General features: G+C 38.4%; 1 protein-coding gene across 1 annotated transcript in view; it reads right to left on the bottom strand.

The window, feature by feature from the left end:
• mtd (mustard) overlaps positions 1-22,500 on the bottom strand; it is a 1,060,402-nt gene that overhangs the window by 319,220 nt on the left and 718,682 nt on the right. Inside the window, exon 6 of the mRNA XM_067104583.1 lies at positions 5,088-5,277. Within this exon, the coding sequence (XP_066960684.1) occupies positions 5,088-5,277 (190 nt within the window). The remainder of the gene's footprint in view (positions 1-5,087; positions 5,278-22,500) is intronic.

Below are 22,500 nucleotides of genomic sequence, written 5' to 3'. Positions count from 1 at the left end.
CATCCGTGAAAATCCGGAGGGAGACACGGGAAAAAGAACACCTCGGAAGGCACGACTATAGACAACTAAGAAAATCAAAACTTTCGGCCAAAGACAGGAGTCACGCACTTTTCTGCAAGCCACGGAATACAGCGTGTCCTACGAAGCACCAGGAATGCCCTTGCTGCCCCGCAGAACACCAGCAAGGCAATGAGGCCCACCGACTAATGGAAATTCAGCACCGCAAAGACGCCATGTTTAAAATTTAAGGCGTAGTCACAAAGTCAGCAAGTAGTAATAAAAACCTTGTATGACAATTGGTATTTTAATCCTGAAGATGTCGATGAGCGAGTAAACGGTCCGTCGACTAAAATAAGCAAAAAGAAAGAAACATGAATAATTTTTCCTTATTCTTGAGAAGCTTGTCTGAAGAGAAAAAAGTATATATAGACTGACTCAAATTCTTGATAAAAAGTTAGTATCTGCAAACGATGCCATTTATTTCAATAGCAATTGTGTGTGTGTGTACACAAAATATATATATATATATATATATATATATATATATATATATATATATATATATATATATATAGTTATGTATATATGCACAAATACACACACAAATAATATATATATATATATATATATATATATATATTATATATATATATATACATATATACACACAAATAATATATATATATATATATATATATATATATATATATATATATATATATATATATATATAGAGAGAGAGAGAGAGAGAGAGAGAGAGAGAGAGAGAGAGAGAGAGAGAGAGAGAGAGAGAGATTTCAAGTTTACAGATGGAACTTTTAACATATTTAGCCGCAATTAACCCATTTATATGATTTCACTAAACCTTGGCATAACTTACAAAGACCTATATGCGCTCCTACCTGACCAAGCTAAGAACACACATAAAAATGTGTGTGTGTAATATCAAGGGTAAAGTGAAAATGAAGAACACACAAAAATCTGTGTATGTAATATCCACGGTAAAGTGAAAATGTGTAAGTTGCTTCTAAGGTAAAGCGAAGTCAACATGCCTTCTCGTTTGTATGAATATATGCAAATGTCTACATAAATGAATATGAGTTTTCTGAGAATAAAAGTGTTTCCCCTTTGGAAGAGTGGCTTGGCACAAAAAGCGCCCAGCACTCTGGTTGTCTCAGCAAGTCTTTCTAGGATGATGTTGCTTGCCTCACGCCATTTTTATGACTCCAGCAGAAGCTCGTACCTGTTGATACCTGGGTGGACTTCTAGGGGCTAGCAAGGTCACGGGAGCTACGACGCTGTACGTCTCAGCAGCGGCGCCCACTGAGCCTGTCCCCTAGCTAAGTGCGAGGGTATGCATATGCTAACTGGGATTTAATCTTTCAACTGTATGCATAATGGGAAATCTGAGGGTGCCGATCTTACGCACAATATTGCGCAAGTCCTCTAAACGAAAATAACTCCTCGAGGATAGCGCGCTCATGTGCAGGCGTCTTCCTAAACAAATTCTGAAACCTGCTCAAACAGTAATATTTTTAGGAATCCACAACAAAATTCATGTAACCTTGAATGCAAAAGAATTTTCCTTCTATTCTTTAAATATTTATAACTACCTTTCAAACAGAAGAGGAAATTAGGTGTCAACAAGAGCTGTTGTATAAAAGAAGGAAACGTCAGTTACAAACCGAATCAGAATAGTCAGGCACACAGTTAAGGTTTCTGCTCACGTAAGCGGGCGACTAACGCCTACCCTACAATATGATGCAGTCTACAGGACTCGTGGTTAATATTACAGACACGTTTACAATCGTCATTTCAGCCATGCTTCTACCAGCGTCAGTCCACGGAACTCTCGCTCACCTAACGATGTTTGTCATTCGGTCAGCTCGACACTGTTCTCACACAGCAAAGACAAGGAAACAAAGGCACGAAGTCGTTCACTAACAAAAGTGGCACTGCACAAAATTTCCAAAACGATCATTTGCATTCTACTCCACTTTGTGAAGAATCAAATAAACTGGGGTTTAAGTCCGATATACGGTCAAGAATTCTCTGAAAATTTTTATTAGGAAACAACCCTCTCAATGAAAGGGGTAGATAAGCTGCCCTACGTTCTCTCTGGAAATGAGTAAAAAAACGCCAGTCTCAACTGCCAAACGAAGGCTATTCAGGGGTGCTCGCTGAGGTAAGTGTCTTTGCTGGTACCAGCCCACGTCAAATAAACTTATGAACATTAGAGTTCCAATTTTAATTCTTTATGACCATTTACAGTTCATTTAATTGGAACCATCCTCTTTGATTCCGCTTTCCAAAACCAATTTCCAACAAAAGCAATGATCGGTTTCATTAAGCATGCGGCGAACAAGCAACATCCCGTTTCCATTCCCCTTTTATTTGAAGTTTATCCACTAAATAATTGGCTGAATGAATTCAGCCATTTTATAGATCAAAGTCTAATTGCCACTATCTGTATTCAATACGAATACATCGAGAATACAGGCGGCCTTCCTTTCACCTCAATGTCACTCTTTCCTTCCCAGCCTTTCCATCCCTTATCCGTGCTGGAAAACAATAGAAAACTTGACTAAAGAGAATCCATACTTGTAGGAAAATCTATTTCAAGACTCAAAATTCATCGAAATCATCCTCGTACTTCTCCTTCAGGTAGTGATGATATTACAAGGACTCCGATGAGATGACAGTTGAAAGATCCATACCAGGTCTCTTGCTCCCTTCTAACCTTTTCACACTTGCAAGACGCCTTTTGGGGGACAACAGCCAGAGGTGCCGTAAGACAACATTCATCCAATACATCCACCAATCAAATCTTAATGCCTCGGTTGATAGGCCAAGGTCCAGAGGTTCACAACAGGCCATTTATTTCATTCAACACCTTAACCCATTTTGGACAACGGCATGTTGGTATAAGGTCAGCTTATTCTAAAGTAAGGTCCAGAAGTCCAGTCAGTCAGTACCTGTCTGTCAGGTGCTGAGGACATGATCCAGTTTTCATCTCTTTCTAGCGAACAGAAGGGCTGCAGATATCAATGCGCTGTGTTCGGAAGTCACAGTCGTGGAAGAAAATGTTTTCGTCGCTTCGCCGATGAAAGAGAGCTTCAACAGCAATGGGTACACTTCCCATCTAAGAATTTTCAGTCGAATCTAAAAGATATTTCCTTAATGGGAGAAAAGAACAACGTATAAAAAGTCCAGTGAAAGAACTTCACCACAAGGCTCAATGTATTACCCCAGGGCACAAAACAATCCCGCGAGTCTTTCATGAACTGGGCCTTTCAGCCGCGCCATTCTCTCTCTACCTTCGATGAAGGCAATCATTCTTATTTTGTTCGAGTTCCGATATTCAAACGGACCAATAGAAAGTCGATGAATGCACACAACACTCACAAGAGGCCACGACAATGGAAGGTCATCCATGGCACCTTTATTGCTAAGAAATTCCCTCACTATTAGTTACTTTGGAAAGAACCGATTCTATTCCCATCATGGGAGACAGGACAAAAGGCAGTTGGCCCTTCACAATTTATCAAGGGACATGATAAATTACTTCTCCTTTGAGAATTTTTTTCCCTTGAGAATGCGTTCTCCGAACAGAAGTATTGAGTAATCTCGTAAGAATGCTAAAAAAAAGAGAGAAAAAATTCAAACGTAATGTAGATGGAAAACAGTGATGTTAGGATATGTTATCATAATTGTATGTTCTTTCAATGTTGTTTAACATTTTGCTGGCTACGTTTATTTACCAAGTAGTCAAACAACTCTCTGAGTTTGTAAAAAAAAAAAATTAATCTTCAAGTATCCTGAATTTACTAGTATTTAGTTATGGAAACAGAACAAAAATGAAAAAAAATGAGAGGCTGTCTGAAAGCTTCATTTTGTATTAAAGGGTACACTTTGAACTTTCGACAGGCATAGTGTACATTAACCTTACCTTATCTTTCGTTAAGATAATCACGTTCCCAAAAAATCAATAATAACTCATCTCTAAAATTCTCTCTCTCACTTGTATGAAAGATTAATCTCGTTGACAGTTATGGGAGGGGTGGAGCTAACAGAAGTAACTAAAGATAACCTCTCTCTCTCTCTCTTTTTAAATGATACTGGGAGATGAACTTTGGGAATATGTTCCCTATTCAAATGGAATTTGAAGAAAGCGTATTTCACGTTGGGACGGAATTGTAAGGTTTTTGAGGATCCTGTAAACGACCAATGTTTCTTCACACATGTATGCTAAGATATTAAAACATTATCATAAGTAAAAAAACATTTTCAATGGTGACTGTGAAAAAACAGACCTTTTAATGATCAATCTCTTGTAGAATTTAGTATCCTGTGCGTAAGTGAACCCAAGATGACGGGCTCGCTTTTCCAAGCGTCACTCCAGACCATGCCTTTTCTTTGGACCTTGATGAACCAAGGTCCTTGATGGTCTGAACCACTTAACCAAACTGTATTTTCCATGGGACTGCTCGGACGACCACAAGAGCCCGTAATAGCACGCGGCAAACAACGACAACAACAACACTTATTTGCTGCTCGCGTGAGCAAGAACCAGGTTCATCCGACACCAAACTGTAGTATTACCCCGGAACATGCTACAAAGTAATAACGAAACAGCTGTGCGGTATCTGTTTATGAAATTAATTGGCTTAATGCCCCTCTGGAGTTTTCAACACTAATTATTGAAACCCAAATCAGGAGGCATTCACAAAAAAAAAAAAAATAAAATAAAATAACCTATCCCACATACTAAGTGTATACTGAAACATTTATGTTCATGTATTTTAAGCTTCCTTCTTACTTATGGCATGAAGCTAATATTATTTTATATATTCCTGAAATGGCTATTTTTTTTTATTCACATTAACGTTCGGTAACTTGTTAAGTTGTAAATTTTCATTTTAATGCATTTTTAAAAAGAAACAAGGGATGTGTAAAAGGTAGGTTTGCGTCTTTACGGGTGATGACCAAAATAGAAATTCTTTATATAAACTGACCACCCTAGGCAGTCATCACATAGCTTGAACTGAGATGCCAGTTTACCGTTAAAACTATGGTAACTTCCTTACCTTGTCCATTGCTCTCTTCTTGGGCACTATCGGGGGCGGTTTTCTCATCGTTGATGGCCGATTTGTCCGGTACAGCTAAAACTTGACCAGGAAAAAGGAAGCGCGTGTTGAGGCGGTTCAACTTGGTCAGCTCTGATGGCGTCGTGTCGAACCTCGCTGCTACGCTCGTTAGGGTGTCGTTGGCTGAGACCTGATGACGCAGACAAGGAAGGAAGGGATTCAGTTTGGATTGTGTCATATAATATTAGACTGTAAATGCTAACAAAAAGATTTAAAAAGCCATCGACAATGTGATTACAGAAAATATGGCATGAATATACTGTACAAAGACGATTCAAAAGACAAAATACATGATCTTCTAAAATAATTAAAATGATCATGGTCACATTTATAAACCACGCTCAACTGAAACAAATGTTCCAAAGCATCCACCCTTTTCAGGAATATATATTAACACTCAGTTTGGTGAGATATGTCTCACGCTTCCCCACTCTTTCTTGGCGAGCCAGAACGAAAAGCAGCTGGACTGAGAAAGCAACTCAATCACAAACTCGCACGCTCACCATTCTTCTCACCACCAGCAGGCCACTTCGGGTGCGTCCACACTACGGTACATTCATGTCGTCAACAAACGTAGGTGGTATATAACACTGACTTCTTGTGAAGTTAATGACTCATAGATAGTTCTAACCAGTGTTTCATACTGTTGTTGACTTACTTTCAAACTGTTTGCGATGACGGAGAGAAAAGTCGCCGGGGTATTTTTGACGTGCGGACGCACCCTCAGTGTATAACCAAAGCCCTCGAAATTGACAGAGAGGTCTACACTTTGGATTTCCCGAATACCCAACCAATCCTCACGCTTTAGTTCAAGCTCTTCCAGGGGATTCCTTATTAACTGCATCTTCCAAAACAATCTGGCAAATTTATCCCAACACTAAAAACAAACTGAATAAGAAAGTCAATTAAAGGTGGGCGTCACGTTTAATTCAGCGCTTCGAGTTGGCAACAAGAAATAATACAATGATCATTATAGTACTGAGTGCAATTAAAACTTAACTCCACCCGTCTATTATGTATACAGACAGGTGTCTTTTAACATTCTTTTTTATACATCAGATAAGGACTACTAAATGATGGACTGTCCATTGCATCTTGTCAATTTTCTCACACCATAATTAACAAGATCATTTTTTTTTGTCTGTGAAAAGTGAGCACTTTGGATGTGCTATTACAGTTATAAGTTACTAATCTACTTATATGAAGTAATCAATTACTGATCCGTGAAACCTTGGCTTATTCATAACAACGGTACAGATTTCAATATTCGTCTAAAAATATTAAAACTTCCCTACAATCTATTTCATAAGCCTCTGGAAAGGAAATAAAGATATTAGCAGAATACAACACTCAAAAGTCATCACGATTTTCCAAGACATCACATTAACCTTACTGTTCGAATTCACCTCTAGCATACATTACCCCCACACGCACGTTCTCTACTTTTATTTTTATTTTGATATATATATATATATATATATATATATATATATATATTATATATATATATATATATATATGCTGTAAATATGTATGCATATATATACATACTGTAAATATATATGCATATATATACATATATATATATGCACAAACTTTCATCAAGAAAACGTGATTTACAAATTATAAACAGATTATACATGGCCATATTCTCTCTCTCTCTCTCCCCACACACACACAGACTGTATATATATATATATATATATATATATATATAAATATATATATATATATATATATATATATATATATATATATATATATATATATATATATATATATATATATATATATATATATATATATATATATAAATTATATATATATATATATATATATAAATTATATATATATATATATATATATATATATATATGTATATATACGATATGTATGTGTATTTATAATATAGTCCATATCTTTTGCAAGAAATATAATCAACATTTCAAAAGTTTAACTATAAATTAGTAAAACTGGACTGATTTTTTGTGTTCGGAAACCTATACATATTGTACAAGAGTAGTGTCTTGGAAGTCATTCTAGGGCAGTTGATGTTGCCAGAAATGATCACGGCATTAATTGTAAAAACAAACTGCTAATACATTAAATGAATAAATGATATTCATTAAAGCCGAAAAATGTTTACATTTACTACATCAGGTGATGTCACAAACAAGCCCAGCTCATTTGCCATTCGCGTGGTATCAATACATTGTCAGTATGATCGCAGAAAATATGCTATTTTGCCACTAAGAAATCTTATGATTATATATATATATATATATATATATATATATATATATATATATATATATATATATATATTTATATATATATATACACATATATATATATATATATATATATATATATAGATATATATATATATATATATATATATATATATATATATATATATATACATACACATACATATACACACATATATAATTATTTTCATATATGTATATATAATATACATACATATATATATATATATATATATATATATATATATATATATATATATATATATAGAGAGAGAGAGAGAGAGAGAGAGAGAGAGAGAGAGAGAGAGAGAGAGAGAGAGAGAGAGAGAGAGAGAGGGAGGGAGAAAGTAAAAGGCTTCATCTTACATTATATCCAAAGGTGACAGTGTCTTCTGCTGCCTGGTAATAAGCAGAGGCAAAGTTGGCCAGAGAAGAGAAGCTGAGATGTCCAACGAGAGACCGCGCCATGTTCCAAGGGAGCATGATCCATGACCCTTCCGCTTCATCGTCGGACCTGTCCTCTTCAGAAACTTCATAGATGTCACCATCGCCACTAGTGCCGGTTTCGGCCATTGAAACCGCCCTTTGTTTGCATTCACATAAAAATTTGTCAGTTCAACAGAAATGGCAATTTTTTTCCAATGCTGCCTTCCACATAATCTCAGCTTGATAAGTTTCACTCAAAAATGTTGCACTCTATTTCTTTCAAATCACGCTTTTATCATTAGCCTTAGAAAAATCTATAACACAACGATGAGTACGAATAACATTTTAATTGGTCACTGCTATACGATATGGCTGCCCCACTGCTTAAACAAGCAGCACGCGAACACACACTTAGCCCAACTTACCTATCAGATTCTTTAGGTGCCTCTTATATCAGCCTTTCACCAGCATAGCTGAAACGTTACTGAACAGTAACTGATGTCCCACTCGACAACGATAATGAAACTTGTCACTTCGCTCAACTAGTTCTCTTTCAATTGTGATCAAAAGACATGATTTAACTAGGCGAATTCAATGTGGTGACAACGAAAAATCCATTTTTCCGTATTAATGCCACTACATACATAGTGCACTACGGTAATAATAGATAATTTCTTCTACCATTAAGGAAAAGGGACATATTGGGAGTTATATACACGTTTAAATTAAACTAAAAGATAACCACTGACCGACTGCGATTACGTATCATATCTTGCTACATGCTCAGACTGCATGATTGGTGATAAGAAGGGAAGACGCACTGTAGTTTTTTGTTTTTTTCTAACAATTAAGCCGTTTTCCCAGACAGAGGGTTGTACTAGAGAAAATAAAGACAGCTCACTGTCACATCCACCACACTAAACTGATTAATCGTGGCTATGAATCCCCTATATACATACACATAGATGGATAGGTCCATATATACACGGCAAACACTCAGATGAAATGCAACATCTATTAGTATATTGCTCAGGCACAGGCAAAAAAAGCCTGCATTTTTGTTCAACAAGCGTATAGAAATGCATATCACGTAGCTTAGCCTGACGTAATATATCTTGAATAAACATGACTAGGTGAGTGGGGAGAAGGTACCAGTTCATTACAGACTAACTGAAGGTATTACAGTACAACATGACGCAAGTCAAATAATACGGTTCAATTTCATTCAGTCTTGGTCAAATCAGTAACCATTGTATGGAACTGCCGATGGCCTTATAGCTTTAGTAACCAGGGTACAGTTAACGGGAACGCTAGAATAGGACAGAAAAGAGAGGGGGTGGTACCGGGTAAGGGGCAGGTGCCCACCTGCGTTCCTAAGGGTTGAATTACCTCTGGTATCCTAACTACACTTACAGGGTCCCGGTTTGATTTATAAGCCGCGCAAAAACAAAAAAGCCCGTGATGGCCGAAGGCCGCATTATGTCAATGCCGAGACTCAGGGAATACAGAATGTGGGTAAGCTTCGTGTTGTACAGGCTGACTTTATACTAGGACAGGCTCGTACTCTTACGCGTAACTAGCCTTTTCAAGTAAACCAAACAATCGTGAAAGCAAAAGAACAGAGAAATTATATATATATATATATATATATATATATATATATATATATATATATATATATATATATATATATATATATATATATATATATATTATATATATATGTGTGTGTGGCTGTGTCCGTGTGTAATTTAGAATCTACTGGTCACTTTTTACCAGACACGTATGAAATTTTAATAACCACAGTTACGTCATAACTTCTCGATATCTTCAAACTTTCGAAACGCCTGTTACTACCAAGCCCAGATACAAATGAAGAAATTAATGATGATACTCTGATGTCCGGGCCAGATTTGCGCTCGCATCCAAGGTCTCATACTCGTACAAGGTGACACAAACTACCTGGCCACGAAGAAAGGTACCCAACATCAGAATATCAACATTTCTTTCTTCATTTGGATCTATGCTTAGGAATGACAAGCATTTCTAAAGTGTTGAGAAATCGATAAATTGAGAGGGCATTTTTGTTATTAAAGATGAGAACAGTCAGACAACAAAGATTAAAGTAAATATATAATCAAATAGAAGTAAAAATTAACCGACAAATATCACAGATTAGGGTTATTTTTTTATGCAGCTTTACAAGACAGGCTACTCAGATCTGGTGAGTTCTGATGTTTGGAAGGGGTATTTTCTTCTGTTGGAGGGGAGAGCATAGTCTGAAGAGACCTAGATATTCAGTGTAGGGGCAGCAGTGTGATGCTAACCGCTTCAGTACCCACAAGCCGCATGTAACTGTCCTCTTGGTGAAAAATGTCTGTCTCTAAAACAGTCCTTTAGGGGCATGACTCCACTGCTGCAATGGGCTTAAATCTTTTACTTTCACAGATGTATGTCTGTATGTAACAGAGACATTTTTTATATTCACAAATAGAGCCACAAATGTGGTTTAACCCAATGTACAATGCCTCGAGTATAACTTTACACCCAAGAGGAATTATAACTGATAAGTACTTTGTCAGCTGTGGGATTATAACAGCTGCCTGGTTTGAAAACGACGTCGTACAGTGACCTTTGACCTTGCCACCTGGTTTGGAAAACAGCGACATACAGCGACCTTTGACCATGCCACCTGGTTTGGAAAACAATAACACACAGCGACCTTAGACCATGCCACCTGGTTTGGAAAACAACAACATACAGCAACCTTTGACCATGCCACCTGGTTTGGAAAACAACAACATACAGTGACCTTTGACCATGCCACCTGATTTGGAAAGCAACAACACACAACGACTTTTGATCACACCACCTGGTTTGGAAAACAACAACATACAGCGACCTTTGACCATGCCACCTGGTTTGGAAAGCAACAACACACAGCGACTTTTGATCACACCACCTGGTTTGGAAAACAACAACATACAGCGACCTTTGACCATGCCACCTGGTTTGGAAAACAACAACATACAGCAACCTTTGACCATGCCACCTGGTTTGGAAAACAACAACATACAGCAACCTTTGACCATGCCACCTGGTTTGGAAAACAACATACAGCAACCTTTGACCATGCCACCTGGTTTGGAAAACAACATACAGCAACCTTTGACCATGCCACCTGGTTTGGAAAACAACAACATACAGCAACCTTTGACCATGCCACCTGGTTTGGAAAAACAACATACAGCAACCTTTGACCATGCCACCTGGTTTGGAAAAACAACAACATACAGCGACCTTTGACCATGCCACCTGGTTTGGAAAACAACATACAGCAACCTTTGACCATGCCACCTGGTTTGGAAAACAACAACATACAGCGACCTTTGACCATGCCACCTGGTTTGGAAAACAACATACAGCAACCTTTGACCATGCCACCTGGTTTGGAAAACAACAACATACAACAACCTTTGACCATGCCACCTGGTTTGGAAAACAACATACAGCAACCTTTGACCATGCCACCTGGTTTGGAAAACAACAACATACAGCGACCTTTGACCATGCCACCTGGTTTGGAAAACAACAACATACAGCAACCTTTGACCATGCCACCTGGTTTGGAAAGCAACAACTGGACCTTTGACCATGCCACCTGGTTTGGAAAGCAACAACACACAGCGACTTTTGATCACACCACCTGGTTTGGAAAACAACAACATACAGCAACCTTTGACCATGCCACCTGGTTTGGAAAACAACAACATACAGCGACCTTTGACCATGCCACCTGGTTTGGAAAACAACAACATACAGCGACCACCTGCCACCTGGTTTGGAAAGCAACAACATACAGCAACCTTTGACCATGCCACCTGGTTTGGAAAGCAACAACATACAGCGACCTTTGACCATGCCACCTGGTTTGGAAAGCAACAACATACAGCAACCTTTGACCATGCCACCTGGTTTGGAAAGCAACAACATTCAGCAACCTTTGACCATGCCACCTGGTTTGGAAAGCAACAACATACAGCAACCTTTGACCATGCCACCTGGTTTGGAAAGCAACAACATACAGCAACCTTTGACCATGCCACCTGGTTTGGAAAACAACAACATACAGCGACCTTTGACCATGCCACCTGGTTTGGAAAGCAACAACACACAGCGACTTTTGATCACACCACCTGGTTTGGAAAACAACGACAACCTTTGACCATGCCACCTGGTTTGGAAAACAACAACATACAGCGACCTTTGACCATGCCACCTGGTTTGGAAAACAACAACATACAGCAACCTTTGACCATGCCACCTGGTTTGGAAAACAACAACATACAGCGACCTTTGACCATGCCACCTGATTTGGAAAACAACAACATACAGCGACCTTTGACCATGCCACCTGGTTTGGAAAACAACAACATACAGCAACCTTTGACCATGCCACCTGGTTTGGAAAACAACAACATACGACCTTTGATCATGCCACCTGGTTTGGAACACAACAACATACAACCACCTTTGCCCATGTCACCTGGTTTGGAAAACAACAACATACAGCAACCTTTGACCATGCCACCTGGTTTGGAAAACAACAACATACAGCAACCTTTGACCATGCCACCTGGTTTGGAAAACAACAACATACAGCGACCTTTGACCATGCCACCTGGTTTGGAAAGCAACAACACTCAGCGACTTTTGATCACACCACCTGGTTTGGAAAACAACATACAACAACCTTTGACCATGCCACCTGGTTTGGAAAACAACAACATACAGCGACCTATGACCATGCCACCTGACCTATGACCATGCCACCTGGTTTGGAAAACAACAACATACAGCAACCTTTGACCATGCCACCTGGTTTGGAAAACAACAACATACAGCAACCTTTGACCATGCCCCCTGGTTTGGAAAACAACAACATACAGCAACCTTTGACCATGCCACCTGGTTTGGAAAACAACACCATACAGCAACCTTTGACCATGCCACCTGGTTTGGAAAACAACAACATACAGAGACCTTTGACCATGCCACCTGGTTTGGAAAACAACATACAGCAACCTTTGACCATGCCACCTGGTTTGGAAAACAACAACATACAGCGACCTTTGACCATGCCACCTGGTTTGGAAAACAACAACATACAGCGACCTTTGACCATGCCACCTGGTTTGGAAAACAACAACATACAGCAACCTTTGACCATGCCACCTGGTTTGGAAAACAACAACTACAGCAACCTTTGACCATGCCACCTGGTTTGGAAAGCAACAACACACAGCGACTTTTGATCACACCACCTGGTTTGGAAAACAACAACAACCTTTGACCATGCCACCTGGTTTGGAAAACAACAACATACAGCGACCTTTGACCATGCCACCTGGTTTGGAAAACAACAACATACAGCGACCTTTGACCATGCCACCTGGTTTGGAAAGCAACAACATACAGCAACCTTTGACCATGCCACCTGGTTTGGAAAGCAACAACATACAGCGACCTTTGACCATGCCACCTGGTTTGGAAAGCAACAACATACAGCAACCTTTGACCATGCCACCTGGTTTGGAAAGCAACAACATACAGCGACCTTTGACCATGCCACCTGGTTTGGAAAGCAACAACATACAGCAACCTTTGACCATGCCACCTGGTTTGGAAAGCAACAACATACAGGTTTGACCATGCCACCTGGTTAGGAAAACAACAACATACAGCGACCTTTGACCATGCCACCTGGTTTGGAAAGCAGCAACACACAGCGACTTTTGATCACACCACCTGGTTTGGAAAACAACGACAACCTTTGACCATGCCACCTGGTTTGGAAAACAACAACATACAGCGACCTTTGACCATGCCACCTGGTTTGGAAAACAACAACATACAGCGACCTTTGACCATGCCACCTGGTTTGGAAAACAACAACAACAGCGACCTTTGACCATGCCACCTGGTTTGGAAAACAACAACATACAGCAACCTTTGACCATGCCACCTGGTTTGGAAAACAACAACAGCAGCGACCTTTGACCATGCCACCTGGTTTGAAAACAACAACATACAGCGCGTTTGACCATGCCACCTGGTTTGGAAAACAACAACATACAGCAACCTTTGACCATGCCACCTGGTTTGGAAAACAACAACATACAACGACCTTTGATCATGCCACCTGGTTTGGAACACAACAACATACAACCACCTTTGACCATGCCACCTGGTTTGGAAAACAACAACATACAGCAACCTTTGACCATGCCACCTGGTTTGGAAAACAACAACATACAGCAACCTTTGACCATGCCACCTGGTTTGGAAAACAACAACATACAGCGACCTTTGACCATGCCAACTGGTTTGGAAAGCAACAACACTCAGCGACTTTTGATCACACCACCTGGTTTGGAAAACAACATACAACAACCTTTGACCATGCCACCTGGTTTGGAAAACAACAACATACAGCGACCTTTGACCATGCCACCTGGTTTGGAAAACAACACCATACAGCAACCTTTGACCATGCCACCTGGTTTGAAAAACAACAACATGCAGCAACCTTTGACCATGCCACCTGGTTTGAAAACAACAACATACCAGCAACCTTTGACCATGCCACCTGGTTTGGAAAACAACATACAGCAACCTTTGACCATGCCACCTGGTTTGAAAACAACAACAAACAACAACATACATACAGACCTTTGACCATGCCACCTGGTTTGGAAAACAACAACATACAGCGACCTTTGACCATGCCACCTGGTTTGGAAAACAACAACATACAGCAACCTTTGACCATGCCACCTGGTTTGGAAAACAACAACATACAGCAACCTTTGACCATGCCACCTGGTTTGGAAAAACAACAACATACACAACCTTTGACCATGCCACCTGGTTTGGAAAACAACAACATACAGCAACCTTTGACCATGCCACCTGGTTTGGAAAGCAACAACACACAGCGACTTTTGATCACACCACCTGGTTTGGAAAACAACAACATACAACAACCTTTGACCATGCCACCTGGTTTGGAAAACAACAACATACAGCGACCTTTGACCATGCCACCTGGTTTGAAAACAACATCATACACAGCAACCTGGTTTGACCATGCCACCTGGTTTGGAAAACAACAACATACAGCGACCTTGACCATGCCACCTGGTTTGAAAAAACAACAACATACAGCGACCTTTGACCATGCCACCTGGTTTGGAAAACAACAACATACAGCGACCTTTGACCATGCCACCTGGTTTGGAAAACAACAACATACAGCGACCTTTGACCATGCCACCTGGTTTGGAAAACAACAACATACAGAGACCTTTGACCATGCCACCTGGTTTGGAAAACCACAACATACAGCGACCTTTGACCATGCCACCTGGTTTGGAAAGCAACAACATACAGCGACTTTTGATCACGCCACCTGGTTTGGAAAACAACAACATACAACCACCTTTGACCATGCCACCTGGTTTGGAAAACAACATACAGCAACCTATGACCATGCCACCTGGTTTGGAAAACAACATAGTGACATTTGACCATGCTACCTGGTTTGGAAAAAACAACATACAGTAACGTTTGACCATGCCACCTGGTTTGGAAAACAACGACATACAGTGACCCTTGACCCTACCACCTGGTTTGGAAAACAGCAACATACTACGACCCTTGACCTTGCCACCTGGTTTGGAAAACAGCAACATACTATGACCCTTTGACCACGCCACCTGGTTCGGAAAACGACATACAGTGACCCTTGACAGTGCCACCTGGTCTGGAAAACGACATACAGTGACCTTTGACCATGCCACCTGGTCTAGAAAACAATGACATACAGTGACCTTTGACCATGCCACCTGGTTTGGAAAATGACGTACAGTGACCTTTGACCACGCCATCTGGTCTGGAAAATAATGACATATAGTGTGACCTTTGACTATGCCACCTGGTTTGGAGAACAACGAACACTGACCTTTGACCATGCCACCTGGTCTGGAAAATAATGACATACAGTGACCTTTGACCATGCCACCTGGTTTGGAAAACAATGACACAGTGACTTTGACCATGCCACCTGGTTTGGAAAACAATGACACAGTGACCTTTGACCATGCCACCTGGTTTGGAAAACAATGACACAGTGACCTTTGACCATGCCACTTGGTCTGGAAAACAATGACATACAGTGACCTTTGACCATGCCACCTGGTTTGGAAAATGACGTACAGTGACCTTTGACCAAGCCACATGGTCTGGAAAATAATGACAGACAGTTACCTTTGACCATGCCACATGATCTGGAAAACAATGAAATACAGTGACCTTTCACCATGCTACCTGGTTTAGAAAACTAGAACGTACAGTGACTTTAACCACTTAGCCATCAATGGTTATTTATGGCTCAAGGTTCAAAGCTTACTGTACATTGTTTTTTCCAAACCGGGCGGCAGCTCAAATCCCATGGGGACGAAACACTCATCATTTATAAGTCCCACTGGGTGTACGTTATTTCCTAGGTATAGTGGACTGGATATCAAATGACATTTGTGGTTTAATAATTTTGTATGCCTATATGTGTAGCACACTCGCGCCTGGAGAGAACCCACCTCTAAAGGACTTAAGCCTCCTGGAGGTACGGAAATTATTCACCATGGGGCGAGCTATGTGTGGCTTGTGGTTGCTTAAGAGGTGGGCATCGCACTGCAGCACCTTACGCTGATTATCTAGGTGTCTTCAGACTATGTTCCCCCTCCAACAGAAGAAAATCCTTCTGAAAACCACCAGGCCTCACTGGAGTTGAAGAGAAAATCTTATATGAACCTTCATGAAGAATAATCCTCATCTGTAAATTTTCTTTGTTTATCTTTTCACTTGTTTGGGCATTTGTTCAAAGCTTTGATTTTTTACTGTGGTCAACTATCTACTGGAATGTCTTACAATCTGGATCCACTAAACCCCACTGGCAATGAGTTGTGTCTGAAATGGCTGTCGGCTTAAGAGAAAGCGAAACAACATTGCAACAATTTTCCTCTTTTCCTTCCGAGTTGTAGCTTCGAGGATGATAAGCGACTCAGAAGACTGCAAAAGTGTCTTGAAATAGTGCATCAACATTCAACAAGAAATAGGAAAGTGTCCTAAAAGCAAGAACAAGCACTCACAATCTATCTATCTAGCTATATATATATATATATATATATATATATATATATATATATATATATATATATATATATATATATATATATATATATATATATATATATATATATAATGTATATATACACACATGAATGTCTTTAACGACATGCTTCTGAGATTTCGGGAATTTTTGTACATATTAGGGATACAGGCTATATCATATATTGGAGCGGGGTCGAGCTGGTTCTCAAAAGCAGATGCCCGTACAAAAGGAAGACTTTGCAAACCTCCCATCATCAGTCAAACTAACAATGTGAACCTGCCAGGAGGACACTGGAAATCCTATTTTACCGACTAGTTAATCCAAAGGCCTCTTCTCAAGCTGGTGTTCCAGCGAATATGTCCACACGACTGGATGCAGACGGGAGTTACCAAGTCCCAAAACACGAGGGAATAAGCTATTTTCCATCAGACAACTACATACCATCAACTTCGTTTTGCCACACCTGCATCTGCCTTCTATACACTCTTGTCACATACCATTTGTCCTTATTTCACCAGTGAGCAGGAACACATACAGTAAGTATACGAATTATATGGCTGCAACGTATATAGAGTTTTTATGGGCAATTTTATCTTCATATATATATATATATATATATATGTATATATGTATGTATGTATGTATGTATGTATGTATGTATGTATAATTGAATCACGAAAATATGGAACGTGATGAATATATAAATAAAGACAAAATCCACGAAGGAGTCTGCTGAGTAAAGGATGACAAGTCGAAAGGCCTCGCAGCACTCCATTGTTTCTCTTTCCTTCGTGGATTTTGTTTATATATATATATATATATATATATATATATATATATATATATATATATATAATGTGTACATAACGTATTTATATTTAGAAAAAGGGCGCATAAAAACATTATGCACATGTTGCAACCATATACAATATATATAGGCTATATATATATATATATATATATATATATATATATATATATAAATATATATATATATATATATATATATATATATATATATATATATATATATATATATATATATATATATATATATATATATATATATATATATATATATATATATATATATATATGAAGAGAAAAATTTCCATACAAACTCTATATACAGTATATAGTACAACCATATAGTTCCTATCCTTCTTTATCCCGGCTCACTGGTGAAATAAGCACAAATGATACGTGACAAGAGTATATCGAAGGCATATCTTCTTTCTCTGCATCTTTTCCCACTTCTATGTGAGGTAGATGTTTCTGAGAGCTTTCCTCCACCTGGCTCGGTCAAACACACAGTCCTCTGACAATTGTTTGTCTCTCAGCTCTTCTCTAACTACATCCATCCATCTTTGCAAAGCTCGACTGTTTATATATGTAGGCATGCTTTGCAACTCTTCACTTCATAATTCCAATAAATTTTTGATCCATCAGCGTTTGTTTCCTGCCTTTCGAAAATGTAATTTAAGTTATCTAAGAGTTCTTTCCTTAACGGGTGCTCTGAACGTTACGAGACATGGTTATAAAAAATGTCCTTATACCGCCAGGAGCTCGGATGCAACTGCTAAATGTTAATTATAATGTATACTTGAATAAAAAAAATTTTTATAAACTAAGCCTTCAACTTATGAAACAATCAAATTATGTCATTTCCTTTCCTAAATAAGGTAACTGCCTTAAGCTGTTTAAAAATATATATGCTTTATAAATAGGATATTTGTTTATTTTGGGTGTCAAATTGCCGGATGTTAACGAAACCGGATTTCAGTTTACCGGGAGTGAAATTACCAGGGCCAAAGCAACAGGAGTCTATATACCGGCCATTACCATAATATATATATATATATATATATATATATATATATATATATATATATATATATATATATAATGATTGCAACGTGTACGTAATGTTTTTATGGGTCTTTTTATCTTCATATGCACATGATGTACACACGTGTATATATATATATATATATATATATATATATATATATATATATATATATATATATATATATATATAAATAAATGTAAAATTAATGCAACGTGTACTTTTTTATGAGCATTTTTATCTTCATGTATATATGATACATTATGTACACATATAAAGTATAAATACATCGCACTCATATATACATATATTATACGCACACACACACATATATATATATACTGTATATATATATATATATATATATATATATATATATATATATATATATATATATATATATATATATGAGGGTAAGTCAAAAGTTCCAGGAAAAATTGTTGAATGATGTATTTACACAGAATAAAACAACCCAAATACTTGGTAAACAATTATCTGTGATGTAGTGATCCATATAGACTTGTTACCTCAGTCATCCTCTTGCTACCGTGGTGTTAACATCTGCTTCAGAAAAGTAACTTCTTGAACCCATGGAAAATAAAAATTTTGAGATGAGAGCTAACATCAAGTTCCTGACCAAGCTTGATTGGAAACCAGGAAAAATTATTGAAGCTTTGCAACAAGTTTATGGAGATTCTTCTCCATCTAAATCAGTTGTTTATGATTGGATAAAGCGATTTAAGGATGGTCGGGAGGACCTCAAAGACAACCCAAGAGAGGAAGACCATCGACTGCAAAAAATGAAAGAATTGTGGCTTTGGTGCAGAATCTAGTGGATGAAGATCGTCGGATTACTATCGATATGATAGCTAATGAAACTGGGATCTCCCATGGTTCCGCATTTTCAATTTTAAATGAAAATCTTGGTTTGAGTAAACTTTCAGCACGTTGGGTCCCAAAAGCGTTGCGCGAAGACCAACTGCATCAAAGAGCTGAACTTTCTCTTGCAGTTTTAACGAAGATTGAATCAAATGAATCAGAGTTTTTTGACCGGATTGTTACTGGAGATGAAACTTGGATCCATCAATATGACCCAGAAAGTAAAATTCAATCAAAGCAATGGTTACCAAGAGGTTCAGCTGCACCAGTGAAGTTCAAAGTGGCGAGATCTGCCCAGAAGGTTATGGCAACAGTGTTTTGGGACTCCAAAGGAGTGACTTTGATTGATTTCCTTGAAGGACAAAAACAATCACCGGGAACTACTACAAAAGTGTTTTTGCAAAAACTGAAGACTGCATTCGCTAAAAACGTCGAGGAAAGTTGCACCGCAGAATTTTGTTCCATCATGATAACGCTCCAGCACATTCATCAAGGGTTGCAAGAGAAGTCCTACGGAAATTTAGGTGGGAAACTCTTCCACATCCTCCTTATAGTCCTGATCTTGCTCCTTCAGATTTTTCCTGTTCCCAAAACTCAAGGAACACTTAAGAGGAGTCCGGTTTGAATCTTTGGATGCTGCTAAACATGCAGTTTCAACATGGTTTAATAGAAAGGCCCCAAATTTCTACAAAGAAGGGTTGCAGAGGTGGAAACAGCGCCTTGAAAAGTGTATAGAGTTAGATGGTAGATATGTAGAAAAATGATGTTTGAATTTCCTTAAATAAAGAGTATATTGAATTTTTCCTGGAACTTTTGACTTACCCTCGTATATATATATATATATATATATATATATATATATATATATATATATATATATATATATATATATATATATATATATATATATATATATATATATATATATATATATATATATATGTATGCAGAATGGGAGAACGCTAAACCGGCACGTAAACCTAAACGCAACATTTAAATACTTTTTATCTGTCTCCTTATATTGGACGGTTTTTTTGTAATGCATCATAACATTATTATTTCCTAAGAACTACACTTGCACACTTAGGCTACGCAGTAACCTTTTGCATTAAAAATGTGCATGAAATCCATAGAGCGGGCCCTCAAGCCGAACATGCTGCTGTGAGCGGACAATGGAACGTGATGATACGAGAGCACTTTTACACACACACGCACAACGTTCCACCCCCATCATAGGCACTGCATACGAGGAGCCGAAGCTTCTTAAGATGCATTACAGAACAACACGCACCGCCTGGTTATGCTGACATGGTCGCCGGCCCTACCTCCATTGTCGAGGCTACTCTACTTGTTTACTGTCCTTTATTATTATTATTATTATATATATTAATAACTATGAAGCATATCTATATAGATTAACTAACAAGGGTTAACTGTCTATTACATCGCAAGAATGGATCTTGAAGGCATGCTTGAACGAGATATATAACTGGAAAAGATCTTGGGTAGTTCTTCGATTAAACAGATACCGCTCACATGGTGCAATTGGGTCGGGGAAACGAAGAAAAAAGTAATCTGCGATGACTAACGACAACCTTGAACTTCAGCAAAATGGAAAGGTCGCGTGGGAGAATCCAAAACATCGCATCCTCTGGGTCTTTCTACTAATGGCAGTTTAAGTATTTATGTGCATTCCTTTCTGATAAGTATACCTATATGGGTTGCCGCCATGCCCATTGGTTGGCACATATAGTTTTAAATAATCAAGAACTGGCGGCTATTAAAATCAACAAATAAAAATTCTCGAAGACCGGTGTTTAAATGTACATAAAACATCAACAAAACGCTTCGGAAGAATCCATACATCATATGTTGGGGTAACTTAGGTTATAAACAGAAAATATACATCACTCGACATATTCACGATTTAGAAGGGATTCATCAACGCAGCCAAGCACTTATCTGCTTGAGAACCAATATTAGGGCATTCGTAATGATGCACAGCAGACTTCCACAACTATCTAGAATAACATCAGCAAATTTAGTTTTACACTTCATGCTCTTTACACTTCTCGTAAAGACAACAGGCCACTCGGTTTTCCAAAGCTACGATCGCCCTTAGCTGCGGTCGTTACCCGTACCAAATTTCTTCACAGTGTTCTGTACATACTGAACCCAGCCTACGCCACAAGACCCCAGTGCTCCGTATCAACACTACCAGCCACGGGAGAGAAAATAGGAGTTGCCAGCTGTTACTTTTTTGTATGTCCTAAATTGAAGCAGTCTAACATATTTTCTTAGAGGTCACGAGTTCTATTTTTTATAGCGTCCACAGAACTGTTTATAAACACATTAAGAAATACACTTTCTTAAGCCATACAATTTAGAAAATAATACATTAAGTGGTTCACTATAAGCAAGGTAGCCACCTCCCCCGAGTACACTCACGTGATCAGAAATTTGGGGTTTCAAATTAGAGATGTGCATGTTACAGCTAGTAAGAGCAACTTCAAAACCAACGAAATGCACTTGGGTAACAACTAACAGTCTATCAACATAACTTTTCTTCAAAGTTCTTAAACATAAGCAATTCAAAGATTAGCCAATTTTCCTATCTAGTATAACAACGCTGCTGATTTTTTTTTGGCAAATAATTATGAACACCAAGAACATAAGGTCATTTAACTGATTGGAGAG

Source organism: Macrobrachium rosenbergii, chromosome 5 (assembly GCF_040412425.1).
Source record: "Macrobrachium rosenbergii isolate ZJJX-2024 chromosome 5, ASM4041242v1, whole genome shotgun sequence".
NCBI classification, from domain to species: Eukaryota; Metazoa; Arthropoda; class Malacostraca; order Decapoda; family Palaemonidae; genus Macrobrachium; species Macrobrachium rosenbergii.
This window is presented reverse-complemented; position numbering and strand designations above follow the sequence as displayed.